The sequence below is a fragment of the Pteropus alecto genome, unplaced genomic scaffold (assembly GCF_000325575.1).
Source record: "Pteropus alecto unplaced genomic scaffold, ASM32557v1 scaffold125, whole genome shotgun sequence".
NCBI lineage: Eukaryota > Metazoa > Chordata > Mammalia > Chiroptera > Pteropodidae > Pteropus > Pteropus alecto.
Window position 1 is genome coordinate 2,559,740 of NW_006436888.1, and position 26,464 is coordinate 2,586,203.

Genomic DNA, 26,464 nt, shown 5'->3' on the forward strand with positions numbered 1-26,464 from the left:
TACCAATGTCTACTCCTTGGTCAAAAACACACAGGTGGCACCGAGGGAACCAGGATCTTGAGACTGCCTGGGCCCAAAGAAATCTTGGAAAATAGTGAGTTAAACAGAACAGCGATGATAATGATGATGGTGTAAGAGCATCTATCGAGTGGTTCCGTGTGCTCAGGGTTTCGTATACATGCTCTCATCGCATCGGATGCTGGGAGTTTTAGGTGGCATTTTTATTCTCGCCTTAAAGGTGAGGGATCTGAGGTTAAATAAGCAGAAGGAAGGCTAGGGGCTCTCACCCAGCTGAGACCACTTGGCAAAGCTGTGGCCACGCCCCTTGGCTAGGATTTGATTGGCAGGACAACAGAGCTGCTTCCCCAGCCCGAAGCAGCCAGCGCACTTCAGCCTTTCTCACACTTTGAGCCCAAGAAAAGGGCTAAGAAAGGGCTTGCGTGCTTCTCAAACGGTAACTTCTGTGCATTTAAGATTTCCTATTGAAATTCCGGCCTTAACTCATTCACAGAAAGTATCGGGGCCTTTTCCTGGCTGAAGCCCTAGCTGTATTCACCGAATAGAAAAAGAGGTTCACAAAAGAGCTGCCGGCTTTGGGAGGACCGGGAAAGCGGAAAGCGGCTCAGGGTGTGCTGAGCATGTCAGCTGGCAGGAAGCTCTCTGCAAGAAATACGTGCCCCCTGCCATCCACAAGTTGCCTTTTCTCTCCCCCATAGTAACGGAGCTTGCTGGGTGCCAGGCACTGCAGCCTTATGTCACTGAACCCTCCTGTTGCCCCCATGAAGTGGATCCCATTGTTACCATTTTGGTTGTTTTTGTTGAGGACCCTAAGATGCAGAGGCCAAGCCATGTCCTCAAGGTCACTGAGGGGCAGAGGTGGGGCTCGAATCCTATTCGTTAGACTCGGAAGTCCGCCCGCGAACTCTGAGAGACGCTGCCGCCTTCTCTAGTGATGTGGGGAGTGGACGAGACGGAGCGCGGCCTGGGCTACTGTGATTGTCGCCCTGTCACATGGACAGAGCCGCGGACCCAGGGCATTCCAGGGGCATCTGGAGGCTGACGACAAGGTTCTCTGTGAGTGCCAGCCCTGAAGTTTCCCCAGCATTTTATATCAAGCCTCATTTTCATAGCCAAAAGTGTTAGTATGGAAGTATGACTTTTGATTCTGGAAAGTTCTGCTTGGTGAAGAGACGTTCTGACGTTAAGGCTACAAACAACATTTTTTTGGAGGGTGGTGGCGGTTCTGAAGCTCAAGGGGAGTAATTTCATGTCCCAGGGCTTCGAACGTGCCACCTCTATGAACAGGTGACGTTTCCTACAGGAGACCGAAAAAAAATTAAGGCTCCTTGCGAAACTATTAGGTGCAAAATTGAAAACAAAAAAGGGAATTTTATTTTTCTTTACCTACCATTTCAAAAACGAATATATACTCCTTGGAAGGAACTGATGCCAAGACAGACGCACACGAGTTCCCTTTCGAATCCCGCAAAACTTTAAAATTGATGATTATTTTTTTTTTGTCCGACAAACAGGAATTTCTGGCAACATATTAATAGCAAACCTTGAGTGCAAACCCGAGTCCTGGAGTGCAAACCCCAGGAGCACCGGTGAGTGAAGGGTGAGGGGACGCCCTGGCCGGGAGACGGCGAGGGACAAGGGTGGGGAAGCGAACCGGGGGTGGGGACAGCAGGTCTGGGTGGGACTTCTGTCTCTGCCACTGAGTGTCAGCTTCAGTTTTCCCCTCTCTCCAAGGGGCTGACTCTTGCCAGCGTTCCTTGCAGAGATGTTGGGGGAGGGGAAGCGTGTGGCGCGGGTGTGGCCACTCCTTAAGGGCTCAGTAAATAATTTCATCGGTGCTGCCACGATTGTGGCTACAGTTCTTATAAATCTCAATTGTGAATCCCGTGAACTTGAAAGTTCCCAGATCTAGCTCTTCTGGGGATCCTGGCACAGATTCCACCCAGTCATTTCAGATCCTTCTCCACCGAAGGGTGACTAGTGCCCAACAGGCTGGCACGGCCCCGCATTGTGTATGAACGAGGCAGCCCATGAATAATGCATTGAAGCCTGTTTATGCAAACCCTCAGGTTTCCTTACATTTTTAGCCAGCACATGACAATGGCCTTTTTGGTGCCCTTTGCTGTCCCATTCTGTGGTCTGGTGTCTCTGCTTTGGGGCTAGTCTGCCAAGCCCTGGGGTGGTGGTGGGTGGGGGGCGCCTCAGAAGGGGTGAGCTCTCCAGAGGACACATCAAAGGAAAAGTCGGAGCTCTGTCCCTGGCCCAGCTGTCCCTGGTGTTGCCTGGCGTGAGAGGAAGCTGTCCTCTGCCTGAGGCAGCCCCATGACACAGGCAGACAGAGGTCTGTGATGTTTAATTCAGAGCAGCGCATGGAAGCGCCACATCCGGTGCTTTCTCAGAGGAGGATCATTTCCGGGGGCTACTGGCCAAGGAGTCTGCTGTCTGGAAGGTTTGCAGGTCAGAGGGCAGCCTCCCTCAGCTTACTGAAGTAAGCTCGTTACCTGTCTGTTCTGCACTAAAAGATACATTCTTCAAGGACATCCATCCATCCATCCCATTCACCTGTCCGTCCGTCCACCAAATATTTTTTGGGTATCTACTATGTTCTGGGAGCTCGCAACAGCGAGAGCCAACCTCTAGTCTCAGAGATCGTATCCCACTATATAGATCAGATCCATCTATATATGCCCTCAGGACCTGGCAGAACAATAAAAATGTGCATAATGGCCACCATTTAAAAAAGTACAGGTGAATTTCATAGAGGTTAAGAGATTACATGGTCAGTGGTAAAGCTGAGGTCTAATCCTAGGTCCACCCGATGCTAACGCTATCCTGCCGCCCTCCTTTGCATCAGTGAATGCGCTGCCCGCATCCCCCTGGGAGTTTCTGCACCCAGCGGGGACCTCTCACCTTCTGCTGCCTGATGACCCTGTTCATCCTCTTCTCCTGGTGCAGCTGGTGCTCCATGCGCTCCAGGGCCTCCTTCAGCAGTGCCTTCTCTTCGGCCTCCTTGTAGATATTGTCCTCCAGCTTTGCCACCTGTGACTGGTACATCTGAACGGACACTTTGCTCTGCCTGAGCATGTGGGAGAGACAAAGTCTCTTGTCCCTTCATCTTTCTCATTCCCCATCAATGTCCCCGACCCGGCGGATGCTCGAGATACTCCCATACACGGCTAACTTAGCGCTTTCGTTACACACAGGCGAGAATGGCAAAGATTTGGGGAGTGGAGGGCAGAATAAAATAGTGAATCGGCTGAGTAAGTGCAGTACGAGGGGGCGGTGGGGGGGGCTATGTGACCAGCTCCTCCCAGTTTCCCAGAAAGGGGAGGGAGCCCTGCACCCCCTGAGAAGACGGCGGGACTATGAAAAGCTCACAAATGGTGAAACAGCACACAAATTCACGGGCGGTGCAGCTTATTTACTGAGACAGAGGAGAGAACTGCGAACACCGAGCACTTCGACGGCTGCTGCCTCACTGAGACACTTGTCTCTGTCAGGCCCTGGTCATCGTCCTGCCCCTGATCCCCCCCCAATATCTTAGTTATTCCACGCCCAGGCCTCTGTCCTCCTGTCTGGTCCTAGGTGTCTGCTGCTACCCTGAGGTTTAGACGGGAGGATGGTTATCTGGGTCTTTCCGCGCGGACACGGATGGTACCTGAGCTGCTCGATGTCCTTTTCATAGCCTCTCAGAAGCTCCTCTTTCCTCTCCAGCCGGTTCTTGAGTTGAGTGATCTTGTCGAACACCAGATCGAGGTCTCTTTGCCGAAGCTTGTTGACTCGCTCCCTCTCTTTGGGGGAGAGGTATTTCATGGACACGTGACCTGCCATGTCTTTGATGTTCATCAGGCTCCCGAGCGTTTTGCTCATATCCATGTACTACGAGGAAAGCGTTTCGTGGAGCAGGGGCCTGGCCCGAGGCCGCCGGTGGCCGCTTTGCGGCGGCCAACACCTAATTCCGTTTCATTCTTTTTTTGGCAGATCGCAGAGAACGAACACACGCTCTGGAAATGAGCGCAACTGGGGCTTTTAGTATGACTTTCATTTTCCCTGCATCTATTTACACTGTGCCTTTTCGAGAGCCCCAGGGCAGAGTGACAACAGATATAAACAATCATTCCAACGCCCCGGTTTTTCAAGGAAGCTGGCTCTGGCACGTCGGACCCGTGCTGGGGTAGTACACGGGTCTTGCAGAGCCATTTTAACAGCTGAATATGCACGCAGGGTTGACGTTTAGTTAAACTATCCCGTGGTTAATGTGACTGCGGGGGTCCCGGGATTAGACAGGAGGGGGTCGGAGGCCGTCTGTACATACCAGCTTTTCGCTGAGCTCCAAAGCCTCGGCCACATCCATTTTCCCTGACTTCTCCGTGGCCTGGATGAGCCCTGAGTTGGCAGGGCCATTTTGAGGCTGAAATAAAAAAAGAAATAAAAAAACTCCCTCTTGGCATTCCATGATACATTTCTGCATCCAGATATTAAAACGCGGCGTGGTTACTGAAGAAGAACCTGGGAGAGCTGATTTTCATTTCGGTTCCTGGCTGTGCAGTCTGACATCTCTGTCAACTGCTCTCTCGTAACTGTGGCCCTACCCTTCGGACAGTGACTCTCTGTGAAATGACACGTCTTGTTCTTTGGTCACCGTCTGTCTTCCCTCTAGACCAGCAGTTTTCAGCCAGGGGGGATTTTGTCTACCCTCGCTGCTCCCTGTCCCCAGGCATTTAGTCCTGCCTGGGTACATTTTTGGTTGTTAAAACTGGGGTGGGTGGGTGGGGTAGGGGGTGCTACAGGCATCCAGTGGGTAGAGGGCAGGGATGCTGCTGCACATCCCCCAGTACTCAGGATAGCCCCACAACCAAGAGCTACTTGGCCCAGAATATCAGCAGCACTGGATTGAGAAACCCTGGTCTGGATGACAAGCTTCGGAGAAACAGGGACCCGTGCTTTTGCTCACTGTCCCGAGCCTTCGGCCTGCCATGACAGCTGGTACAGAAGGCACGGAGCGGGCATGTTTGTTGAATGAATGAGCAAAGGTTAAATAGAAAATAACTTTCCTCCTTCGATTAGAGGAATCTGACTTTGATACCCTCATGACAAACCTCCTAGTGCTGGAACCTGGTGGGTGAGCATCACTTCAGAACCCTTCCAGAGACAATGCAGGATGGCGTTTGCAGCTGTGCACTCACTAAGACCCTAGTCAGCCAGCTGGCTGCTGCAAGTCCCTACTGACTGCATGGTAAAGCCACCGGACTCATCAGGGAGTCTGAAGGACCACCTTCAACTTAACCATCCAATCACCCCTGAACATTCTGGCAAGTAAAACTATGCTCTCTAAGAAAGGAAGGCTTTCTTGAATCATACTATTTAAATAATATTTAATAACAGCTATCACTTGCTAAGTGTTCACTATGAGTTAGGCACTGGGATAAGCACTTTCCGTAATTATCCATCTCCTTTAATTTTTTCATCATCATTTCATAGCTGGGATATGGAGTTCCAGGAAGGTTAACAGCCTCACCCAAGGTCACACTAGGATTCCAACATGGGTCTCTCTGACTCTAGAGCTGGTGTTCTCTCACACGGGGCTCCCTTCTGCTGCCCTTTCTGTGTTCATGGTTTTCAGTTTATAGCAAAAAAGCAAACTTCAGGCAAACTCATGGCACAATGTTATAAATTAGCCTGTTGAATATTTTCTGCAGAATATAACACATAATGTGAAAAGGAGGGCCGGCCAGAGGTTGACCTGGCCCAATGTCCATGCGAAAATATATTATGCTGTGCACAAGTGGAAGGCTGCCTTTCTATTCGAACACTGGACCAGTGATAATGCAAGGCTCTGGCCAGTCCGTACAGACGCTGGCCCGTCAGGCAGGACCTGGCCTTGAACTGCTAATATGTGAGGCTGTGCCAGGGCACGCAGCTAGTGCCTACCCTCGATGCCCGCCCTCCCACATGTCCGTCACTGCAGAGACAAACTTGTTTGGGTTACCACTGTGATCTCTATTCTTGAGAGAGTTGGCAAACCGGATTTTGAGTCCAATATTTTCTGGACATTTTTTTCTATTCTGAGAGTCTTGAAGTCTAGAAATGATTCATTCAGGTGGTCCTTATGATCTAGAAAAGAAATGATTTAGACTCAAAAGAAAGGCCCAGGAAAAAGTTATTGCATGTAATCACCACCACTGCTATTTACTGGGCTTGTCCAAGGTCACACAGCTAATGTGAGGCTGCAGCCTCTCGTGAATGAGGGTGGAACTTGAACCCAGTTTGCATCCGGGTCCTAGCCCAGGGCTCCACCCACCAGCAAGCTCAGTTATCTTGAGAGCTCTCTCCCCTTCAAACAGGGTATTCTAGAAGGTTCCTCAAGGTTGATCCTTGCGCAGTGTTAGTCCGTGACAAAGATTCCACAGGGCCACAGAGCAGTAAGAAAAAGGATAATGTAGTGGGTTCTTCATGAAATCCTGTTTATTTAATATCAAGGCCTGCCCTCGATGCCGAGATCACGTCGGCCCACCTTTTATTTTTTTGTAGTAAAACAGCCTTTTGGTTATGAAATTATAGGGCTAGAAGGTGGTGGTCCCGGCCCACCATGTGGGGCCCACAGTGAACCCTGGCACTGGGGGCCCGCGGCGGCGCTGGGCCCGGAGAGGCTGACAGGCAGGAGGGTGCTTACCCGAGGAGCAGGCCTTCTCGAGTTCTCTGATCCGCGTGCGCAGCTCAGATAGGGCCCTTTTCTGGCGCTGAATGACTTCCTCGTGCCGCGACCCTTTGCACTTGGCCCCCAGGTCGCTGAAGGACTGCTCCTGCGGCCAGAACAGGACAGACGGCAGCTGTACGAGGGCGAGACTCTCCCTCTCTCACATTAGAAGAACCGTGAACCATTCATGTCACGGATGGCGGAAACCTCGTTGCTTTGTACTTTGGAAAAGGCTGTTACGGGGCTTCGGCGGGGAAAGGATTTTAAAATTTCGTTTCCAATGTAGAGTTAGATCTAGGAAGATTTCCAACTTTCCTAGCTACTTCGCGTCACTATGAATAAAGGACCCCGCTATGGCCCCTCCCCACGTTTCGTTTATTTCCTTCTGATGTCCTAAGCTTGGGTTTCTATTTGTCGTCATGTTGGTCTCGCCCCTGAATGGCACATCAAATTCTGCTCCAGAAGGGGCGTTTTTAGATGGGGACACATGATACTTGCTTCTTAACTGGTAATAAGGGTGGCTGTCTAGTATTTGCTAGGGGGAATTTGATAGACAGGCTCTTGGCTGCTCTGGAGAAAGGACAACCTTTCTCTGAGACTTCCAGAGCTTCTAGAACAGCACTGGGCCACGGAACGTTCTGCCAGGGTGGGCGTGTTCTCTCTCCGCGCCATCCCGTCGTGGACTCCAGGTCACACGTTGCTCTGGGATAAGCCGGTCACGCACTCGCTCATCCATTCATTTCACACAGATTTATCGAGCACCTCGATGTGCCGAGCCTTATGCTAGGTCCCGGGGACTCAGCAGTGAATGCAACGGGCGATGTTCCTGCTGTGTCGATTCTGCATCCTTGTGTGGGGACACAGATGACAAGTAAGGTGAGGGTGGAAAATGTCTGGTGGACAGCGGGGTGGTAGAGAAAACCTGGAAACAGGAGGGGTGTTGAGGATGGTTTTCTGTAGACCTGCTAGGGAAGGTCCCAGGCAAAATGGCCAAAAAAAAAAAGGAAGAAACTGACAATTTGGTTCTTTTATAACAATTTTTAAAATAACAATTTTGGTTCACTTTATATATTCAGCAAATGTGTGTGAATGTGTAGAGAGGCAGACACTGTTTTAGGCACTGGGAAGAGATCGGGAAACTGGGCGGACAAGCCCCACTGCCTTGGGGCTCCTTTCTGCGGGGCAGACACAATGACTAAGCAGGCGGGAATGTAAATAATCCCAGAAAGTGGTAAATGAACGAAGCAGAGAGAGGGAGAGAGACGTTCACTTGATCTTTCTTTGAGGCATCCAATTCTTAGTAAAGGCCTATAGGGCATGTCCTGGGCCCTCAGTAGCCACGCTGGTCATGCGGGTACAAGGCCCATGGCTGAGGGCCTCCTGGGGCTGGTCCACCCACCCCGTGTCCCCACCACTTGTTCCTTCCTCCGGACTCTGCTCCAGGTCCCTTCCGGGAGAGGCCTCCCTGGCCACCTGATTGGAAAGAGCCCTTCGCCGCCCACCCCATGATTCTCTCTGCCCTGAATCCTGCCGAGTATTTTCTCAGCGCGCTATTCCCACGGGGCATTTTGTTCGATGCTGACTTGTTTATTGCCGGTCTCTCCATTTCCAGAATGTGGGCCCGTGGGCAAAATCTTCGTCTCCACTGTAGACTATGCTGCGCGCAGGAGATGCTCAATAAACACGGAGCCGAGTGAACAGAGGTCCGACACAGGAGCCGGAAGGAGCTTGCCCCAGCTTCCTGGGTGGGACCAGGGCTCAGCGGCCGAGAGGCGGGGTCACGCCACCCCTGCTGCACTTAGTAGGACCTCACTTGGCCCTGTTCCCGGCTCCGGCTTGCTTACGGGTGGTGTGGCCGGTCCACTTCCTGGTCGGTTCTGCACTGGCCTCACTCTCTTTGCGGGTGTATGTGTGCCCTGGGAGTAGACCCCTGAAGTATCGTGCGTGTGCACGTGCACGGGCGTGCACACACGTGCCTGCGGTCGTGTGGAGGGAGGAGCTACTGACCGCACAGCAGCCAGGCTCGGTGACAGACTTTGCTCTGCATGAGAGGCACGGCCCGGGCTCCGGCACGGCCCTTCCTCCTGGCCCTTCTGGGAATTTGTTTATTTAGAGGAGACGGAGATTCTTTCTCATATGATTCTGAAGCCCTCTGACCCACTCTGGCTTAGAAAGCAGGAAGTGGGCTGAGTGTGGAAACCGTCCTGAGAAGGAACAGACATTTTTCCCTTTTATCTTGCAGCCCCGCTGCCCCCTCCTCCCCAGCTAATCGGCCTCGGAATGGAAACTAATCATCGTGGTGACCAGTCAGCCATCTAGTCCAGCAAACATGTGCACAGTCGGAGTGGGTCTGGTGTGGGCAGGGACCCTGGGCGTCCTCCTCTGCGCCCAGTGGCCTGGCATACAGCAGGCGCTCAATACTTGTTGAATGAGCGGATGACTGTGGGCCAGGTCCTGCCCTAAGAGCTTGGGACTCGGGCAGTAGAGGGACCTGCGCCCTGCCCCACTCAGCCATGTGGATCCCCTGTTCGAAGCCACTCTGAGCAGCACGGGGACACTCATGTTCAAGTGCTTGGAGCAGGTGCCGGGCTGCCGAGCGCTGCTGTTTGGGCCACGTGCGGCCCCGGCTCACTGCCGTTGGGCAGGAGAAAGGCGTCTTTGAGGAAGCGAGAAGGCACCTGGTATGCCTGGCCCTGTGTCCAGGCGAAAATCTGAAGGCCACTGCCGCCAAGGCCCCGGCGTCCAGTTTCATAAAGCAGAGGGGGCAGCGACACGCTGGTCTCCAGGAGACCCGGGGCCTCGAGGCAGCACGGGACCCAGTCAGCCAACCACGAACAAGGGGTAGGGGGCAGAACGTGAGTGCCACCTTTGAGGGGCCACACGAGTAGGGCTGTTCTCAAAGACGCACTCCCTGTTTGCTGCGCGTTTGGGACTTCCATGCACACCACGGCTTCTGGGCAGGCGCCCAAGAGAAGCCACCATGAGACAGCCGTGGAGCGATGACGGACGGCTGCTGGGGAAGGCCTCCTGGCCCTACCAGGCACAATTTAGCATGTCCTCGGGACCCAGCGATTCCACAGCTAGGAATTTGTTCTACACACATGTGAGGATATTAACTACAGCAATTTGTGGAAGCAGAAACCTGCTAAATGTCCACCAACAAAGGACAAAAGGAACACAGTGGAATTCTATGCAGCCGTATAAAAGAATGAGGTCAATCTCTATATACTTATTTGAAAAGATTTTTTGGGAAAAAACAATTTGCAGAATATGTATGGCTTATACCATTATCTTGCAAAAAAAAAAAAATCTGTTAGATAAATATATGATATATAGGTTTGCGTGCGTTTGCATTTATAAATAAAATTTTCAACAACCCCATGAGGTGGTTGGTGACTGTCATTACTTCTGCTTTCCAGACGAGGGAAGGAACTGGCTCAGAGTAATCTGCTGAGGCCACAGTGTCTGAGAGGAGGAGCTGGGATTAGAACATGGGCAGACCCAGATCCAAGCCTGGTCTACAACCACCGCACGTCACGACTGTCTAAGCATGTGGCAGGTTCTGCGAGGAAGAGGTCTGAAGGCACACGTGCCTGTTGACGGCGCTAACCTCTGGTGACCGTGGTCAGAGAGGCAGGTCTTCTGCTCTTCTACTGATACATCTCCCATAAGCAAGGATGATTTTTGGAACTTAGAATATTTTCAAAAGCAACAAAAGCCCCACTGGGCTCTTCCCTAGCACGTCCTTCTGGGAGCCCAGGCCTGGGCGGGCACTCACCTCTTGGCTGCTCAAGGAAATATCGGTGTGGATGGGTTCTATCTGCACCGAGATGTCACACATCTGGGTAGGATTCCTGGGCTTCTGTTCCTTCTCTTTGTGCAGTTGGAGTTTGGGTTTCTCTTGGGAGACCCTAGGGTAGAGCACAGGAGTCACCGGAGTCAGGGTCCGGGAACCATGAATTACCTTTGTATCCCCCAGCAGAACAGGACAAGAAACTCCATTAGGTAGTTGAAGTTTTCAAGTCTCCTGTCCACAGATGTCTAAAGAATTTAGCTTCATGGGACTTGCAGGAGAGTGGCCAGGGCAGGAGATGCCTGCCTGCCCTTGCTTCCTGCACTGGGTCTGTGGGACACTTGCTGTGTCACTTACAGGGGCATTTACTATGTATCTGCTTTTCCTAATACTCCTATGTGTTAGTCCTTCTATTACCCATAACAATCGCATGAGCTGGCCCATTTTGCAGACAAGGACAGAGACGCACAACAGTTGACCTGTGGTCGTGAAGCTTGTAAGTGGAAGTGTGTGGCTTTGAACCTAGGCAGCCTGGGTCTGGATCTTGTTTGTTTAACCACTACGTGAGTCTGTCTTGCCGTGAGCCATGAGGCACACGAAGCTACAGGGTATACATACGTATGACGTCAATTTTACTCAAACTTCCTTGGCGAAAACATTCCTCTTATGTCAAAATATGGATAAGCTATGGATGAAAATGCAAACTCACATGTATTTTTTTAGATGAATCCATGGGACGAGGATATTTTATGTTTATTTTAAGCTGACCTCTGACACTCCCCAGTTCATACATTTGTTTAATAAACATTTATTAAGTTCTCTGTGTGCCAGGCACTGTGTGAATACTGGGAATCAATACCAGGCAAGTCAATAGACTCTGTCCTTGTGGGGAGGGCAGACAATTAAACAGGCATAAACACAGTCTGACTGTATGAAAAGCGGTAGGTTAGGCAAAGTGCTGAGGGGCCCCGGGCAGAGCAGGAGCCTTGTCTACGTTTGGTGAGTGTGAGTACCACAGGGCTTCCTGGAGGAGGTGGCATTTAAACTAAGAACTGTCATCTGGAATATTGTGCAGGAATGTTTGAGAAGCACAGAACTAAGCAAAGTTCTGTTTTAACTGACGAGGCTGTGAAACAATGACACACATGTCATTCATTCATTCATTCATTCATTCATCCATTTATCCATTCAGTTCTTCATTCAGGATTCACTGAGCTCCCTCTTTCTGTGCAAGGTTCCTTGGGTACTTGGGTGTGCCCGGCCTCCCCCGCCACGCAGACACTCCACACACCTGAGTGCCTCCTTGAAGACCTCGAGCTCCCTGTCCTTCTTTTCCATCAGGCTGGTCACGTGCGCCATCCTTTCCTTGAGCACACTCAGCTCGTTGTTTTGTCGCTGGACCAGGGCCACGTTCCTTTCCAGTTCTATCTTCTGCTTCTCGTTAAGCTCTCCTGAGAGCGACACGAAAGCTGGTGAGGGAGTGTCCCACCTTGCGTCTCTGCTCGGGCCATGGCCGATCTGCCAGGCCCCCGAGAACCACGAGGCAGGTCTACCCTCCAGGAATTCCTAGGGGGCTCCACTCACAGCCAGGAGGTCTGCTCGCGTCTTAGCAAACAGCAGCAAAACAGCACGCAGGCGTTACCTTTCAGCGAGTGCCAGCTCTGTGAGGCGCCATGTGCTCCTGCTTTACCCCGGTGTTACAATGGCAGATGCTCTGCTCACGTGTCTTCCAGGTGCAACAGCCTCCAACCCATGACAGGTGGGGGCGAGTACACAGCCCAGCTCCCCTCAAGGGGGTGACCCAGAGGTCTGAACTCAGAGTCATCTTGCCCTACTCTAGGTGGCCCCAAGGTCCATATCGACCCTAGGAAGCAGGTGCGTTATAGGAGGTTTCCCATCAGAGGAAGGACACCTGGAGAGGGTAACTCGCCCTAGGCCCCGAAGCTGGTGGCTGCCAGGGCCCGCGCGGGCTGGCCTACTCCAGGAGGGAGCTTTTGCCCCTAGAGACAAATCCTCCTCAGTGGTAAAAGGGGACTCTCCCAGAGCCCTCTGAGAATGTTCCCCCGGGGAACATCAGGAACCAGTGCCGCGGCCAGGATTCAGCTTGCGCTGACCCTGAGTTCCAAGCTTCGAAACAGCCCCGGAAAGCAGATCGGGGGGCATTTCTAACGCCGAGCATTCCAACTCCCTAAACCCCGTTTCTTTCCTTTCTGGAAGCGGGTCAGGAAGAGACAAAGGTCATAGTAGTACAAACCTCTCAAATCCGACATTCGGCCATGAGCTTCCGTCAGGTTTTTCCTTAAGTTCATGATGACCTCCTGCTGAGACAGGATTTCCTTTTGAGCACTCAATAAATCCTCTCTGAAATTCACAAAAAACAGGCAAAGTCAGGCCAACTCAGTCTCCGCCGTGTCCTGAGTGCCAGGAAGGGGCCCAGTGTAAACGCAGAGTGATACTCGGTCAGTGATGGCCCATGCGGCCCCAGCCCCAGCAAGGGGGATAAGCATGTGCGTTGAAATTCTCAAAACAGGCATTCATTTTGAGGCACCGTCACTACAAAGAAATATATTGAGATAGAACAAAGGATCCCGTCTGTGTTCTGTCTGAGGTTGAAATATGAGTTGCATGAAGGTGACACCTCTTTCTGCCCAAGTATCTGTCAGCATGAATTGATGTGTTTGTAGACTTTTGATCTTGGTGGAAAGAGAGGGAAGATTATTTTTTTTTTTTTGTGGGCTCGGGGATTCTTTGAAGACGAGGAAGAAGGAGAGAGGACAGCATAACTTTTGTTCACTCACCAGCTCCCTTCAGTTCTCGATGGGGAGAGGTGGGGCCGGAAATGAATGAATGGTGTTCACGTGACCCTTTGTGGCAATGCGGGCTTTGGGGACCAGATAACTGGGGCGGGGGTGGGGGGAACAAAGGGAGGGTGAGATGATGACAGCTTCTCTGCCCACCACGCCCCAGGGGGCAGGACATCCTTGGCACTAGGAGGCCCAGAGTGGTTGACAGGGACAGCTACATCCAGTAAGGGGTGTTCTGTGGGAAGGGGCCCAGAGTAACAGGTGGGGTTTAAGTGGGAAGAACATGGGGTGCATTTCTGAGCAAGTGTGGGACACCTCAGACCTGAGGAAGGCATGTCGTGTGTGTGTGTGTGTGTGTGTGTGTGTGTGTGTGTGTGTTGGCAGGAGGAAGAGCTGAGGTCTTGCACATTGATAGGGGTTAAGGGCCTTCGGGCAGGAATAAATGTCGCTTCATTTGAGTTCACGGGCTTCTGAAATCCAGGCTCCTCTTATATAGATTATTAAGGTAGAGTGTATGTATATTATGAAATAGAGCAAAATACTGGCAGGTCACATGTTGAAATAAAAAGATTGGTGATCACTGGATTGAGAATAAATATATACGTGTACACATATACACGTATGGGTGTGTGTCTATCATCTATCAATCATCTATCTATCTTATCTATCATCTATCTATCAATCTAATCTATCATCTATCTATCTTATCTATCTATCTGGTCTCCTTGGCTATAACTCTTCCAACTTGAGGATGAAACTTTAAGACTCAAGGGTGTATACAGCTAATGAAGGCGAACAGAGGAGAGTGATGTGGGTGCTGACCCTTCTCCTAGCCACAGCTACTGTTGTCTGTAGAGCACATTCTACCAGCAGGAGTCACTTAGGAATTTTTCAAGATGTGGAGGCTGGGTATCTTCGCCTTTTGGGGGCTGACAAACCCTATGACATTTGACTTTGGCAGCTGAAATCTAGTGTGAGGATCATCAGGCCTGCGGTTCGTCTTCTTTGAGAATCTCGCATTAGCCCCTTCTCGTTTACGTGCTGCCTGGCAGTGGCCGTCCCAACCGTGGGGTGCTTTGTTTGGAAACTGTCAGTTCCTTGAGGCTCAAAGGTACAGACTTTTGGGTTGGGAGGGATCTCCAAAGTCACTCGATCCAACCTCTTCACTTTGAACCCTCTCTAGGACCCCTTCGCCAAGTGGTCTCCACTGTCTGAAACCTGCACCGTCTGCCTGCCTTGAGCAGGTACTTGGGAAACACAGCTAATCGTGGTATTGGCTTGCATTCACCGAGCGACTTCTGTGTGCCCTGCATGTACCTCCTTATTCCATAAACGAGGACGCTAAGGTCCAGCGAGGTGATGTGACTCGCCCAGGGACACACGACTGGAGAGTGTTGACTTGGGTCCACCCACATTTTTCCATGACACCCTCCTGACTTGCTAAAAAAAAAAAAAAAATCGAGAAATTCAAAGAACAGTGAGAAGACTCCAGATTCAATTCCCATTTTCAGATTCCGACAACATGCCAAAAGCAGGGGTTGTGTGTGTTTGTCCTTGCTCACGGGGCACGTCAGTGAGGGTGGCTGGTGCTCACACGCCCTCCGGGTACTCACATCAAGTGGTCACACACTGCGCCTTTGGAACTGCTTTCCAGAGGCGGTGCTGCGGGAGGGTCCTGCTGTACTTCCTTCTCCTGGGCTGAATCAGAGGGACAAGGGGACAGTATTACAATCCTCGTGCAGTGGATGCTTTCCCACCCTGTTGCTTATCACCTTGTCGACACGCTTACATCTTTCTCAACTTATGAACTCTCCCTGTACCCTTCAGCCTTCTCTACCTAAGGGGACCCAGCGTGAGTTCTGTGTCGTAGGCTGGCGGGACACCCCCACCCCCGCCACGATGAGCTCATGCAGTCTTTCCAGCTACTGCACAAGGCAGGGACTATCAACTCCGTTTGCAGGTGAGAAAGTGGCCGCAGGAGTGACAGAACCTGCTGGTGACCACTCGGCAGACGGGTGCGAGGCGGAGCCGTCACCACCGGGTCACGCTTCCTGCCCCGTTTCTTGCTCTCTGCTCAGACGAGAGTCTTGACCTGTCCTCGCCTCTCGCGTATCCTTCGTTCCCCGGCCTCTGGCTTCTAGCCTCATCGCTCGCTCACGCATTCACCCGTTCGTTTAGTCATGTGACAGTTCTCATGAAATGTCTGCGTGATGGCAGGCACTGATCTAAGCGTAAGGCGACAAAGATGTGTCACTCTTGAGGTCCCAGCGTAAGCATCCTCCCTCCGAGTTGGTCCTGGATTGGGAAACTGAGTCCCACTCCATGCCCTTGCCGTGGTGCCCTGTTCACCCTGGATCATTGGTTGGGGCAGTAATTGAGTTAACTGCAGGGGTCCTGCCTGGCTTGCCCGTCATTGAATCCTCAGTGCCTAGGATGAGCTTGAAACATTAGAGATGCTCTGTTAAGAGTGGTGCCTGAGTGTATGCGTGTGGTGAGCCCTGACAGCTCGTCAGCTGGCTTGAGACTAGGACGATGCTGCTCAACCAGGGGCGAGTCCCCTGGGGACACTGACAAAAATGTTTCCAGACATTTCTGGTTGTCACCCTAGGGTGAGTGGGGGCTGCTACTGGCTTCCAGTGGGTAGAGGCCAAGGATGTTGCTCATTACCCTGCAGGGCATGGGACGGCCCCACAATAAAGAATGACCTGGTACCAAATGTCAACGTTGCTGAGGCTGAGAAACCCCGGCCTGAGGCCTCTCTTTCCAGAACTCTTATCCAGGTAAACAGAGTTAATGATCCCTGCCTTATAGAGCACCTCTCCAACTAGCTAGTGTCTTTGCCACAAGATGCACGACCCTGGTCATTTAGGGCAAATAAATGCTCGCTGCTCTGAGTTCTGCGGCAGCCTCTTTTGAGTTTATCTTTCAAGAAGCAAATCCTGGCTGGTTATGAAAGTGCATTAGGCAAAGTCGCAAACTGCGGATGGCAGAAAGACGCCTTTGAAAGGCCCCTGCCTGGAGGTTTCCACGTAGCAAAGGTGATGATGCTCTGACCTGCTGTTCCGACGGCCCTAACATCCCTGGCAGTGTGTGCGACTTGCCGGCTGACTGGCTGGGCACAAAGGGTGTCCGGGCTCATTGCTGTTAATTCTGTTCAACCTGGGCCTTGAAGGGCCCTAACCTTGTGTATAACAGGAACAAAAGGGGGCTCCAGGGAGTAAGTGAGCTTTTCAATCAGCAAAGCCCTTTTCTTACCCGTCAGCCTGTGGGGACCCACAGGACAATCAGAACCTGCCCCCAATACCAAGATCTCCTCGTTGTCTCTTTGGACCAACCTGGGTCATTGTCCTTCAAAGTTGCAATCTCTCCTTCTATTTTCTTATGGTGTTCGGTCACTTTTTGGAGTCTTTTTTCTAGACTCACGATCGTCTGGGAGTGCTGTTTGATTTGCTCCTTGTATTCCACGATTTCTTCTTCAAATTCGTGTTTCTGTGATTTCTGTTCTTCTTGGAGGGCCTTGATTGCCTGCTGCTGCAGCTGCATCCGCCCCTCCATCATGATCTGGGAAAACAGAAATGATTCATGCAACCTGGGGACTATAATAACATGCCTTTGCACACACGGGCACTGAGCTGGGTCCTACCCCGGGGCCTTTGCACGTGCTGTTCTCGCTGCATGCTCCCCTAGCTCCTCGCATGGCTGACTTCTTGTATTTCAGGTCTGAGTTCCAATGTCACCTCCTCAGAGAGGCCCTCAGAGCAGCCCAAGACCCTTCCCATTCCATCACCCCTGTTTTGTTTTCACTGAGGCACGGATCACTGTCTGAATTATCTAGTTTATTTCTCGCTCCCACTAGAATGTCAGCTCTGTGAGAGCAGATGCTTTTCTTATTTACTGATATAGCCACAGCATTAGTGCTTAGCTCCCTGCCACAGCATCTAGGCTTAGATGTTCAGTAAATATTCACTGAACTAATGAATGAACAATTTTCTAGGAAAAAAGTAAATCAATTTGTATTTCTTAAAAACTAGAAATTACCAGTGATCCTAAAGTGGCGACTCGGACCCTTTCCTTTGACAGCCCGCTCCTTCCTGCGGCTCTTCTGGATGCTTCCATCTCAAGGCCTCGTCCTCGTCCCCTCCCGCTTCTCCAACCAGCCTTCTCCTGCTCTCTAGTATTCCCAGCTGACGTGCTGGGCCTCCGTCTTCACCTCCCCTCTGATGGGTAAATTCTTTGCCTGAGACGCTCACACACGCCCGCTGTTTCAACAATCACGTCCACGAGGCTGTCTTCCAAATTTAGGTGACTTATCTCGCTTTCTCCCACAAACCTATTGTACCACCCAAAGTTTGGGATGCTTTTGAACATCCATACCCCGTACCCTCGCCTCAGTCTAAACTCTTCACCTCCTCTGAAAGAGAGTCCCTATCCCTGTTCACCCTGCCCTCCCCGCCCCACCTTGACCTCCGTATTTCCATCAATACGCCACCCACATGCCGTCATTCCCCGAGGTCCCTTGGCTTGAACCTTGCCTGTCTCCTTGGCGCCTACTCTCCTTGGTACTCACGTCCTGTTAATCAGTTATTAGGTCTGCCATTGCTTGTAACTCTCTCTGCAGAGACTCCTTCTTTCCCACCCCTCTGTCTCTTCGAATGTCCTGGTCCTTATGATTTTGGACTATGGCCATGGCTACCACGTGCCACGCCTGGAGCTGGTGTCTCCAACTCCAGCCCCTCTCAAATGCATCTTTGTGTACTTCCGCCAGATTCACCCTCATTACCTCCTGTTGGCTGAATGTATGCATGACAGACGAGAGCAATATTACGCCCTGATGGTGGAGGGCCTTGAACACCAAGCTGAAATGTTAAAGTCTACAGAACTGTCACTGATCAGTAAATTCTGAGGCTCCTCAGTCCTTCAGCCTGCTCCTGTGAGGGCCCTGTATCCCAGCATCTTAGAATGTCCTGGAGAGAGAGCATCATGGCCTCTGTTCACCTTTCATATGAAACCAGTGCTTTTCAATAGAGGCTGAGTTTGCCGCATCCCCCCGCCGCCCTCGCCAAGGGACATCTGGCAAAGTCCGAAGCTGGTTGTCAGCACTGGGTGGGAGGGATGGAGCTATCTATCCAGTGGGTAGATACCGGGGACGCTGTGAAACATTCTGCAGGGCACAGGACGGCCCCCACAGGAAAGAGTTATTTGACTCAGAACACCAGCGGTGCCAAGGCCGAGAACCCCAGTCTGAACCCCACGCTCTCACGGCACTGTGCTCTTGCCCCGACAGAAAGATCCTCTCGTCCCTTACCATTTTAGTCTTGGCCGTCTCCAGTTCAGCTAATGTTTCGTTTAATTTCATGGTGACGTTCTCTGCTTTCAGACTCTCGGCCATCTTTATTTTTTCTGTCTCTTCCACCATGGCCAGTGCGTCATTTAATTTGTTATTTAAAACATCTTCCTTTAGCGCTTTTAAATCTATTTCCTAGGCGAACGATAAACATCAAGTTAACCAAAATTCGGGCATAAATATTTACTCTAGCCTCCCCTTCCTGTTTTCAGACAGGTGGTGAACTCTATTCTGTTATTGTTCCATCGATCCTTTTTAAGGCCAAAGTCCATGCTTTCTCCGGAAGGTTCCAGTGACCACAGAACTCTCGATTATATTCAGTTGACATCTGTCCCCTTGTGATTTCTGGTCTCTGAGCTCAGTTCTGTCAGCTGGAGCTCATTGAGTCAGTTTTATTCCTGTTTCATGAGACAGCCCTTTAAATATTTGAAGAGGGATGTCATGTCTCTCTCTAAATCTGTTTTCCAGGATAAATGTGCCGAGCTCCTTCACCCTTCGCCACAGGACTCGCCTGCCTTTAGGACACTCCTCCGCCTTCCCCAGGGGTGGCCTCGGCCCTGGGGTGACCTCCCCTTCACCCTCGGGTTCCGCCCCCGCCAGCAAGGCTGGACTCTGGTTGCCACGCCATGTCCTTGCGTACCCCGTCCCTCCCTCCCAGAACCCCTTCTTCCAATCTTTTGACTATCAAAATTCCATCCGCCCTCCCACATCCCTCCTCCTCAGTGGGCTTCGTGACACTGTGCTGGGGGCCTTACGAACTTCGTTCCTTCGTTTGACTTTATTACTATTTTTTTTATATCAGTTTTAGGTTCACAACTGAGGGAAAGGCACAGAGATTTCCCACGTACCCCTGACCCCAACACGTGCACAGTTTCCCCCATTATCGGCACCTCCCCCCCGACCTGACAGTATGTTTGTTACAGTCCAGGGACCTACGCTGACACGTAATAACCACCCAGAGTCCACACTTTCCACTGGGGTTCACTCCTGGTGTTGTACATTCTGTGCGTTTGGACAGATGTATACATGACATGTATCCACTATTAAGGTGTCATGCAGAGGAGTTTCACTGCTCTAAAAATCCTCAGTGCTCTACCCATTCATCCCTCTGTCCCACCAACCTCTGATCTGCTTTTGTCTCCATAGTTCTGCCTTTCCAGAATGCCACACAGTTGGAATCATACAGCATGTTGCCTTTTCACAAACATTATCTAATCTAACCTAAAAATACGTCCTTGAGACTCAGTGCTGGTGTTCTCTGTTGGTGGCAGTGTAAATGGTATGACGTATCCGGGGTGGGGGTGAGGGGACATTTCGGAACATGTATCGTGAGCCTGCAAATGTTTCTACCTTGTGACCCAATAATTCTACTTTGGAGAATTTATCAAAAGGACACGGCCCCACGCGTGCACAAAGACTGATGCACAGGGGTGTTCGGTCAAGCAACTTTTACTCGAGTGAAAGTTGAGAAACAGCCCCAGGGGAGGACCATAGGGGAGGAGTAGATGAATCTGGGGTCCACTCGACACAGCGTAAACCCAGGTCACCTCTCAATGGCAGTTTGTAGAAGGATATTCGATGACACGGAAATGTTTTTGTTACATATTAAGTAAAAAAGGAGAGACCCAATTAGTGTGCACGACATGAGTGTGAGTCACTTTGTAAGAGATCAGTATTTGTTGATGTCTATAATAATAAATATAATTAATAATTAATAATCAATAATCAAGATAAAGATGGTCTGGAAGGAATCGCATCAAAATGCACTGGGGTAACTGTTCAGTGGAATCAGAGGCAGTTTTCGTTTTCTTCTGAGTGATTTTCTATAGTTTTCAAATTTTCTAGAGCAAACAGGTCCTCCTTTTATAATTAGGAAGGGACACTGATATTTTTCTTTGAAAATAAAAAACCAAAAATTCCATTTTCATCCTGCGATGCCCACAAACCTCACCTGGGGTCACCTCATTCTCTCTGTTTTACTACTGAACTCCTGATTTTTTTTGGTGGGGGGAGGTGTCTCAACATCACTGTTACTGTCGAGAAATATGCCGACACGGCCTAAGGAGAGACTCACTGGGGACTCTGGCAGGCATCCCACGGAGCAGCCTGTCACCTACAGCTCACAGCGAGACACTCCAGGTGTCCTGGAGAATCCACGACTAACCGAGACGGTTTCTCTGATGAGCCATGAGGCTGTCTAAGGGCTGAACGTGCCACCTGGCACCTGCTCCTTGCCAGCTACTCAGCAGCTTACTCAAGGATAGCAGAACAAAGTTCATTGGTATGGATCTTTCTTCTCCACTTTCTTCTCCTTCTTTCATATAAATCCTATTTTTGCCTGTGTAGGTGAAATCAATCTCTTGACAGCTCTTCCCTGTATACAGATCAAACGGCATGCAAATAAGTAACTCTGTCTGAGCGGGTCTTTGACCTTGTACTTCATTGGTGTTTCCTGGGACATGGGGAGTCGCTGGGGTGGAGATCTCTTTCTCCTTGTCTGGAGTGATGCCACCAGCCTGCCTTCAGGGCTGTCACAAGACTTGCTCTCTGATGTCACCACTGTTCTAAGGCTGTTGTTGGGGACACTTGGTTGCATCACAGGGTTCTCTAGATGATGATCCTTAGGAGACATTTTCTCTGGGTCGAGTACCAAGAACAGCTCAGTTTCCACGAGCAGGTGGTCCACTTCCGTCCATGAATTACACAACCAGCTGGGCTCCTCCTTTCGCTGTAATTGCTAGAATAAAAACTATGACCCATTCGTTGATTTCATGATACACATTTTTTTTTTTTTTTGCTTTAGTCTCATTCTTGGTCCATTTTATGCCCTAATTAATCTACTTTAAAAAAACTTAACTTCTTCTTTTCTTGTACCCCTAACCGAAGTATTTCACGGAAGAGCCCATGGTAAATCATTCGGGGGAACGAGGCTGCTTTTCTCGGGTTCCCTCTCAGCCTGCCGGTCGTGCCTGTGTGCAGGGAGCCCCCAGAAGCTGGCAGGTCTTGCTTCACCTCCCCCGAGTCTGGTCTGCCTCCCCTGAGCACACTCCAGTTGGCTGAGGCACTCTTCCAAGGTGCCCAGGGCTGTATGTAATCCAGACGTGGCTTACTGACTCTCATCTCTCTAGTCTCCCTCGAGCGGCGATGTTCCAGGTGTACCAGCGCTACCGGGACTGTTGTTAAAAATGCAGATTCCTGGACCCACCCTATAGACCACCAGTCAGAACCTCCGGGGGTGGGGCCCCAGAAATGGGCCATTTAAAATTAAATTCCCTGGTGACTCTGTGCATGCTAATGTTTGGGAAACTTTATTTAAAGAAAATGATCTAAGACTGATGTGAATAGACCCTGTTAGTCCCATTCGGTCTTGAAAAATCTTTTGAAATTGTGTTTACCTGCGTTTAAATTTAACCCGCTATTGTCAGGTTGTGTGTTTACTAATTGCTTTGACTTTTGAGATAGCGGCCATTGCGTGTGTGTGTGTGTGTGTGTGTGTGTGTGCGTGCGTGCGTGTGTGTGCGTGTGCGTGTGTGTCCCTTGTACTGTTGGGACCCAGAAGAGAAGAGGTGAATTCATCCTACAGCTTGGACGCCAGGCAAGGCTGTACGACAGCTTTTTACCCCCACGGCATCTACTACTCCTAGTAATAATCGTAAACGAGGTTTGATTATGAAGGTGCCTGTATCCTGACACCCCCTCTTTCACCCCAGGCAGCTGAGCCCACATAAATAAAGCTCAGGGATAGCAGAGAGAGGTGGGAGGGGTGATGATGAAGGGCTTGGGAGTCAGACAGTCCCGGGTTCAGATTCCGCACCCCCACTCCCGTGCTGTGAGCTCATACTCATCATCATAAAGCCGCCAACGCACACGGCATTCACGCAGTGCCGGGTACTTTTCCGTGGGTTTCACGTGCACATTAACAATCAAGCCTTGCCACTCGATGAGATTGCTCTACTGGTATTATTGATGTTTCGTAAGTGGGGAAACCAAGGCACAGAGGTGGTAAGTAAGCTGCCTAATGTCCCACAGCCAAAGAATGGCAGGGGTGGGATTTGAACCCAGACCGCCGGCCTCCTGAGCCAGTTCCTCTGCGCCATGTGGGGCTCCTCCGGGTCCTTCCTCCCTGAGACTCGTACCTCTTTTTGCTTGGTTATGCGGTTCTCCAGATCTTGCACCTTTTTCTTTTCCTTCTCGATGGCCTCCGTCGCTTTGTATTTCTCATAGGCGATGCTGCTCTCTGAAACCTGGAAGTCAACGAGTGGTCTGAGAGCTTGCCCACGAGAAAGGGAGGGAATCGACCGTGCGGAGGGAAGCCAGGATTAGCAATCGTTGAAACCAGTGACTCAGGGTTTGGGAGCAAGAGCTCAGGGAACAGGACGCCCATGGGAGAGAGCGGTGACATTCTTGGCGTGCCCACCACGAGAGCCCGGAATTCACGTCTCAGTGAGTCATGTGCATGAAAGAGAGTTATCTGTCATTCAAGATTTCTGGGCTGGCGTTCAGGAAGTGACATGCTGGTGAGTGTCCGGGTCAAGGCATTTGATGACGAGCCACTGAATAAACTGGCATGTGCTGGCACTAATCTGGCTTCTTGGGACCTGGGGCAGGAAAGGCAGTGTGGGAGAAGACACCTCCTGTCCCAGCAGACCTGATACTTCAAAGGACACTGGTGGTCTCTCCCCCGTCTACAAAGGCTTGAGTCCAAAATTTGATGTCCAGGACAGTTTGGAACTGAGAACACATGCCCCACGCCCCCACAGGTCTGGTGATGTTGGGAGGGGGTTGGAGCCCAGCCTCACCTACCCCCGCCCCGGGAAGGGTGCAGCCAGAGTGGGATTGGAAAAGTCCATTCGCAGCTGTCAACTTTATATGTGCACATATAAAGTTCACAAGAAAAATATTTTAAATCTATGCATACGTGCTCAGACAAAAACACTGGAGAGAGGTGATTATCCACCAGGATGTAAACAGTGGTTATTTTGGGGGGAGTTAGGATGATGGCAATTTACATTTTCTTCTTTTTCACTAGTCTGTATCCTCTACATTTCCTTTAGTGAACGTGCATTATTTGGCAGAAAAAAAAACTCCTAGAAATTGTTATAGGGAATGCTCTGCTGGGAGGTGGGAGGTGGCTTTGGGGATGCGTGGCCTGAGGAAAATCCCAACAGCCCCGCTGCATGAGCACGGGCCTCCATCCCCCGCTCTGCTCGGCTTGCCGGCCTCCCCACCCACTCAGGCTCTGACTCACCCCTCTGCACCAGCTTGGTATTTTCCTACTGCCAAGTCTGCTTAAGATCATCCAGTCCCCACCCTGCCAGTCTGCGTCCTGCCTGAGGAAAGAGGCCCCGTGGGGAGGGCTCCTGCCCTTTGCTTATGACTCACTGCTTGATACATTAGAAATGAAGATAACAACAATGTTACTGACCACTCTTTGAATGCCTGCAACGTGAGCGCCTGGCACCCTGCACTGGATGCATGAGTGCGTCTAATCTGTAAACCCCCAGAAAGCATCTGCCCAGTTATTCTCATTTTACAGGTGAGGACGAGAGGCTGCAAGAAGACGAGCCATGTGCCAAGGTCACGTGCCAGAAAGTGGTGGTGCAAGCTCGGATGCCAGCGCACTGTCCTAAGCTCTCTGCCATCGACCTCTGGACCCTGCCTTACCCGTCTTCCTGATGCAAACCCCACCCCACCCAGAGGCAGGAGACATGCTTATATGTTCATAGTTAGGTTGGCACAGAGTCTACTATACCGCCCAGCAGGAGCCCGAGCTTCAAGGCTCCACCCCTGGTCCATCTGCATGAGGGACGCTCTGGGGACAGCCACTGACCATAGTTTGGGTCCTACCCCTTCATGAGGCTTGTTCTGTATGATATTCCCTCAACCCCCTGGACTCTGACCTCACTTTCTTACATGGGCTGGCACAGTCCCACTGCCAAGGTCTTGCTTGACTGTCCAGTGCATCCCTGCCCCGCCCGCCCGCTGCTATTATACACCATTCTCCCTGCCTCACCTGGACTCTGATGTCACCTGGGTAGGTGATTCACAATGAATGCATTGACTCCTCACAACAAACCTCTAAAATGGATTTGTCACCACACTCACATTACAGATGAGGGCACAGAGAGGGCAAGGAGCTTGCCTGGGGTCACACAGCATGTTAGGGCAGAACTGGGATTTGAACCGGAATCGACGCTGTTAGCCCATCAAGCTCTCCTGCCAGGCTTTGCTTCTCAAACTCTGTGTCTTCTTCCCTCTTTCTTGTTCTATCCTGATTTGCCTTCCATCTGGTTCCCGCTTTAATCGCATTCCACGTGCCCCCATCACTGTGCCCCTGGCTAACTCAGGTCCCTGTCCACTGCACTTGGCTATTTTATCCAGTGACATTCTCGTCTCCCAGATGTTCCCTTGGTGCTCCCGCTCCCCTCCAGATCACACTCGAATGTCACCTCCTCAGAGAGGCCCTCCCTGCTTGCAGGCCGCTCTCTAACTCGCCCCTGTGGAGTCATCCCGTGCATTTGTGTACGTGGTTGTGTCTCCCTCCACCTCAGAGTGGATGCCCTGGGAAGGCATGGCCTGGTCGGTCTTGTGTCTTGGGCCTGCCTTTCATGCCAGCTCTGGGCCCAGTCCCTAGGCCGATGGGGGAAGCTGGATGTGGATATCTCTAGCTCTCTCACCGCCCAGGTCCCCCTCTCCTTGAGGGTGTGCTCCTTTCACCCGCTCCGGAAGGCACTGACCCCTGGCACCCTTTTGCTGTGACCACCATGTGGGCTTGTCACGGTCCTGTCTACTCCACCTTACTGCGTGTCTGCGTCTCTCCTCACCTGGCAGTCCAGGGCAGGTCTGCTTGCGAGTGTATGAGACCAGGAGGCGGGAGCCAGGAGGGTGTGTTTTTCTATGGGGACTGAGCTGGACTGCACCATAGGTATCTTCCGATGAGGAGGAGGAGGAGGATGCTGGCTGAGAGAGCGACCCGGACTCCACCCCAGGGCTTCCCTCTTGGGGTGCATCTCCCAGGTAGCTGAGCCTGGAGTGCTTCTGTAGAGGCTCTCTGTGTGGGAGGCGCGGTTCTAAGTACCTCGTTTGTATTAACTCATTGACTCCTAGGAGGCAGGGTCTGTTAACCACTCCTGTTTTACAGAGACGGAGACCGAGGCACGGGAGGCTAAGGGATCTGCCTTCGGTCACACAGCTGGCACGCTGCACGAGGGGATGCTGGCCACTCGGAATGGAGGCGCCGCCCGTGGCTGCCCCCCTGCCCACCACTCTCTCGGGGCACAGAAACACGGCCTCCCACGGGGGCTGTGGCCGTCACAGCCTACCATATCTCTCCGCTCCTCGTACCTCCTTCTGTTGGGTTAGGTGGTTCTCCAGATCTTGAACTTTCCTCTTTTCTGCCTCTAGGGCTTCCTTTGCTTTCCTTTTCTCATAGGCCATGCTGTCTTCCAAAATCTGAAAGTCAACGACCGGTCTTTTTGGTGGCCTGCACGTGGCCTGCACGCTTAGGGCGAAAAGTGCTCATTGTGATGACACCACTAACGATGGGAAGAGCTAACATGTTGGGGGTTGGTCTCACGTGCCCCTGGCCAGCACCTCACACACAGTTACCCCATCGGAGAAGTCGGTGGCCCCATTTTATAGCTGAGGAAACGGAGGGACACGAAGTCGGCGAGAGCCCCCGGTCAGGCAGTGCGCTGGCGCCGAGGCCAGGATTCGAACCCTGAACCCTGCGCAGAGGGCGCACACCGCCCGCATGCAGAGGCCCTCGGCAGGCAGCAGGTGAGCAGACCTGTCTTACTTCGGCGTCT

The 26,464-nt window shown here is 51.5% G+C and overlaps 1 protein-coding gene and 1 long non-coding RNA gene across 2 annotated transcripts in view; one reads left to right on the top strand and one right to left on the bottom strand.

The window, feature by feature from the left end:
• The window catches only part of FHAD1 (forkhead associated phosphopeptide binding domain 1), a 110,160-nt gene that overhangs the window by 10,125 nt on the left and 73,571 nt on the right, over positions 1-26,464 (bottom strand). The window contains exons 19-30 of the mRNA XM_025048631.1: positions 22,793-22,900; positions 18,618-18,791; positions 16,648-16,873; positions 14,926-15,010; positions 12,763-12,869; positions 11,800-11,959; positions 10,494-10,626; positions 6,692-6,821; positions 6,008-6,132; positions 4,334-4,429; positions 3,677-3,897; positions 2,929-3,094 (exon numbers count right to left, since the gene is read on the bottom strand). Of these exons, the coding sequence (XP_024904399.1) occupies positions 2,929-3,094; positions 3,677-3,897; positions 4,334-4,429; positions 6,008-6,132; positions 6,692-6,821; positions 10,494-10,626; positions 11,800-11,959; positions 12,763-12,869; positions 14,926-15,010; positions 16,648-16,873; positions 18,618-18,791; positions 22,793-22,900 (1,731 nt within the window). The remainder of the gene's footprint in view (positions 1-2,928; positions 3,095-3,676; positions 3,898-4,333; positions 4,430-6,007; positions 6,133-6,691; positions 6,822-10,493; positions 10,627-11,799; positions 11,960-12,762; positions 12,870-14,925; positions 15,011-16,647; positions 16,874-18,617; positions 18,792-22,792; positions 22,901-26,464) is intronic.
• On the top strand, positions 21,736-24,744 carry LOC112481775. Its single transcript, XR_003047037.1, has 3 exons — positions 21,736-22,658; positions 22,881-23,173; positions 24,193-24,744. It is a non-coding gene; the product is annotated as an uncharacterized LOC112481775 (long non-coding RNA).